Consider the following 4,565-nt stretch of genomic DNA (forward strand, 5'->3'; position numbering starts at 1 on the left):
GGTCCGGGCTGGGGATTCGAACCCGCCACCTTAGGTGTACGTGGCTGGCGCCTTAGCCCGTTGAGCTATAGGCGCCGAGCCTCAGTCTAGACTTTTCAATGATGGAGAATCTATCACTCAGCCAGGCTCTGCTGAGAATCAATGAAATGGAGTGTGTATGTCAACAGTTATCCCAGACCTACAGGGGAAAATTAGACATATGGGCACTCCCAGAAGACTAACGTACTTACATAGCAGAAATCAAGACTGTCATTTTATTTACACATTATTTGAAACAGAGTCTTGCGCTATCACCCAGGCTGGATACAGTGGCATCATCATAGCTCATTGCAACCTCAAATACCCAGTTTCAAATGATCCTCCCGCCTTTGTCTCCCAAAGTGCTGGGATTATGAGCACGAGCCACCATGCCCCTGGCCTGAGACTATGATTTTAGATAATGATTCAGCTCATGGCCTCCATATCCATCTTCCAAAAGATGTGTCCTGGACACACTTCATGAATCCTATGGCTAAAAGGGGCTCCACTGTCCAAAATGACCATAAGACATTCCTAGCCATGGGGCCAGGATGGCCAGACTCAATCTCCAGGGTGTGACAAGGAAGTAAAGCCATAGGCCCTCTCTCTGGCCTATTTTTTCCTTTCCCCAAAAGGACTTAATGGAAGAAAATCACTTTTTATTTAAATGGATGCTGCTATCTCTCACCTTGTACTCTTCTTCCTTTCATCTTGGCTCCACTAGGAGTGCTAGGACCACCCAAGGCAAGCTTCCTACAAGAGAAAAGAAAGACATTGTTCGTGTCATTGCCTCAGAAGCACAGGGGAGCCCAAGGACAATTTCAGCAAGGCTGGCCACCTCAATAGGAAGAGTGACACAGGGAGCCACCAGTCCCAGTCACCTGGGCAATATAGCACAGCTGAACACCTAAGAAGAGAAGGAACAAGTGACAAGAGTTCCGTGGAAAAGATCAGTTTTGCTGTGTGGAAGATCTCATAGCCCTGAGTTTATTCATTCAGCAGACATTTATGTGCCTGCTGTACATAACCAGGGATACGACAGTGAACAAAACACAGAGCTCCTTACCAGAAAGGGAAGATCAGCATTTTCCTCAACAGGCAAGTGTGAGGTGAGGCCCGGGCAGATACAAGGATGGGGGAACAGGTGTGACAACGCACAGAAGGCGCAGATATGTCACAAAGGACATCCTGAGACAATCGTTCAAGTGCCTGCACACTAGGGTGGGAGAGAAATGATGTAGACATACATATTGATCGGCCCTATGGTTTAGTTATAGAAAATAAACAGTGATATGAAGTCAGGGAGTACAAGATGGCTGAGCCAATGTAGAAGGGTCCTGAACTTTAGCTTAAGGGCTCAGTTCTGTTCTATAGGCCAAGGTTGGCAACTTTTCTTTGTAAATGGGCCAGAAAGTAAATATTTATAGCTTTGTAGGCCACATGGGTGCTGCTAAAACTAATCAACTTGAGCTCAGGAGTTCAAGACCAGCCTAATCAAGAATGAGACCCTATGCTAAAAATAGAAAAACCGAGTCAAGGCGAGGATCATTTGAGGAGGATTTCAAGGTTGCTGTGAGCTATAATGATGCCATAGCACTCTACCCAGGGTGACAAGAGTGAGACGCTATCTCAAAAAAAAAAAAGTACAAACCATTCTTAGCTCACCAGTAGCATAAAAGGGAGCACAGTGCTATGGCTTTCACCTGCAGCCTATACGGGGTCAAGTTGTGGGCAACAGAGAAACAGGGAAGGGCTTGAAACAAGAGATGAACGTCAGAGCTGTGCTTCATGCAGACCATTAGCAGCTGGTAGGAAAATGAGCACTGCCATTTTAGAAGGACAAGGACCAGTCTCTGTTGCTCCTCCCTGTACCCAGGGGCCTGTGTGTTAGGGCTGCAAAATACCACAGACTGGGTGGCTTACATGACATGCATTTATATCTCAGAGTTCTAGAAGCCAGAAGTTGAGCTCAAGGTGTTGGCAAGGTGGGTTTCACTCCCAGGCCTGTTCTCTTGAGGCTTATGGATAGCCACCATATCCCTTTGTGCTCCCAACCTCTTCCCTGTGGGCGCCTGAAGACAGTGTGAGCAAGAGAGCTGTCTGGTGTCTCTTCCTGTAGGATACTGATCCTGTTGGATCTGAAGACATTACTGATCAACACACAGAGGAGGCACAGTAGGTGGAGGCTGGGGATACTGCTAGACATCCTATAACACACAGGTTGTCCTCCACCACAGAGAATGACCCAGCCCTAGATGAAACCGTGCCAAGGCTGAGAGCCCTTGCTAAGGTGAATGGATGGCTGGAAGCCTGGGACTAGAGACAGAGGACTTAGAAGGTGCTAAGGTCCTGTCAAGAAATAAGGAAGCCTCAATGTTACTCAGCCCTAAGAAAGAATGAATGAATTTCTGATACACTCTAACAAGGATGAACCTTGGAAACACTGTGCTGAGTAAAAGAAGCCAGGTGGCTCAGAGCCTGTGGCTCAAGTGGCTAAGGGACCAGCCACATACACCTGAGCTGGCAGGTTTGAATTCAGCCTGGGCCGCCAAACAATGACAGCTGCAACCAAAAAGTAGCCAGGTGTTGTGGCAGGCACCTGTAATCCCAAACTATTTGGGAGGCAGAGGCAGGAGAATCGCTTGAGCCCAGGAGTTGGAGGTTGCTATGAGCTGTGATGCCACAGCACTCTCCCCAGGTGACAGTCTGAGGCTCTGTCTCAAAAAAAAAAAAAGCCAGGTACAAAAAGACGTTATATAAGATTCAATTACATGAAATGGCCTGAAGAGGTAAATCCAGAGACAGAAAGCAAATTAGAGGCTGCCAGGGTCTTGGGGAATGTGGGTGAGTTCTGAGTGCTAATGGGAAAGGATTTCCTTTTGAAGTGATAAAAATCTTTAGAACAGAGGGTGTGGTTTCACATATTGTGAACATACTAAATATCACTCTAAATGTACATTTAAAAGGATTAATGTCATGCTAAGTGCAATTCACCTCAATTTAAAAACAGAATGATGTAATAGGAAAGGGGCTGTGAGATACAAATCACTGACTAATCAACTAGGGGTGCGGGAGAGCCTGGGATGACTCCAGGGTTTCAGCTTGAGTGAATGGGAAAAGGAAGAAGCCAAGAACAGAGCCCAGCAATACAGGAGGCCAGGCACTGGAACTCCTGCTGCCACCACTGCAGCCATCTCCTCTGGAGTGAGCTCCTGGAACCCTGAAGTGAGACCTGGGTAGTGCTGAGGGCACCTGGAGTCCATTGTGAAGAGAGGCAATGAACAAATGTTTGCCAGGTGCCAGGAGGTGGGCTTGTTCACAGGATTCTCTCAACCCTACAGATTCCAAACTGTTCACCTGATTTCTCCTCATTTTCTAGACAAGCATCTGAGGTTTACACAGGTCTATGCTAGTGAGTCTTAAGAGACAAGAAAGTATCTTTGGAACCTGAGTCAGGGCTCTGGAGCCAAACTGAATGGGCTCAAGGCCCCAACCTGCTGTTACCTGAGGGGAGTCACTACACCTGTGGGAGCCTCAAGTACCTCACCTGTCCCTGGAAGGTGATACTGTCAATCTCACAGTTAAAGCAAGGAGCAGTACAGTGATTCCTCCTGCTGGACTGTTTCACTTCAATTCACAACAAGCACAATAAACACTGGCCAAATCAGCAAACCAGACAAACAAAGCTTCAACACCATGCCTGGCACCCAGTAAAATGTTCAACTTCTTCCCCGTTCATGCTGTGTCACCCTGAGCAAATGACTTCACCTCCCTAAGCCTCCATCCTCTACTCAGCAAATGGGGAGCACAGAATAAAGCGGGTGGGAGGATTAAAAAAGATACTTTAGCTGCCACTTTTTCACTGCATTACAATAATTCTAACAGAACCAGCCCAGTTAAGATTTGGGCGCTGTTCTAAGCGGGTTAAAACCTAGTACCACTACCTACGAGACTGTGCAACGTCATCAGCGCCATTTCGCAATGCAGAAATGCAAGACAAGAGAGGTTAGGCCATTTGACCGAGGTCCGCTGGCGTCAAAGCCGAGAGTGCTTAACTAGTTGTCGCGTGGGTGCCCACACTCCTGAGCATGCGCAAAGGCCACGTGCCAAAAGGGCCTTCCGGGGTCCGCTTATTCTGAGCGGTTCTTGAAAGGGTCGGCTCCAGACTCGCCCCAAGGCCCTCCACTTCCCAACTTTGCTGCGTGTCTTCCTTAACCCTTTGTCACGGCTATCCCTCTGGCACCCACAAGTCCATGACTGCCGCGCCTCCACTCACCCAGACCCGCGCCCCGAGGAATCCGCCATCTTCCCGCCTTCCACTCAAAGGCCGGCTTTTCAAGACCGGACCGCCCCTTCGCTGAGGATCGGACCACATTGCTGAGCTGTGGGAGGGGCGACGAGGACAGCGGGAAGTGTAAAGCGAACGCTTCTGCGCGCGCGCCTCCTCTTGTCCCCTTGCACTTGGTCTCGCCCACGAGCCGCGACGGTATCGGCGGCGGAGGGTGGGACCTACGTGTGTAGGAAGGGGCGTGGCGGCTTCATAGCGC

The 4,565-nt window shown here is 48.9% G+C and overlaps 1 protein-coding gene across 1 annotated transcript in view; it reads right to left on the minus strand.

The window, feature by feature from the left end:
* HAUS8 (HAUS augmin like complex subunit 8) overlaps window positions 1-4,357 on the minus strand; it is a 24,675-nt gene extending 20,318 nt beyond the window's left edge. The window contains exons 1-2 of the mRNA XM_012809417.2: window positions 4,295-4,357; window positions 707-771 (exon numbers count right to left, since the gene is read on the minus strand). Coding sequence (XP_012664871.2) covers window positions 707-771; window positions 4,295-4,323 — 94 coding nt within the window. The 5' untranslated portion in view covers window positions 4,324-4,357. The remainder of the gene's footprint in view (window positions 1-706; window positions 772-4,294) is intronic.
* Window positions 4,358-4,565: the final 208 nt, after the last annotated feature.

The sequence above is a fragment of the Otolemur garnettii genome, unplaced genomic scaffold (genome assembly GCF_000181295.1).
Source record: "Otolemur garnettii isolate 467f Iridium unplaced genomic scaffold, OtoGar3 scaffold00105, whole genome shotgun sequence".
In the NCBI taxonomy this organism is placed as follows: Eukaryota; Metazoa; Chordata; class Mammalia; order Primates; family Galagidae; genus Otolemur; species Otolemur garnettii.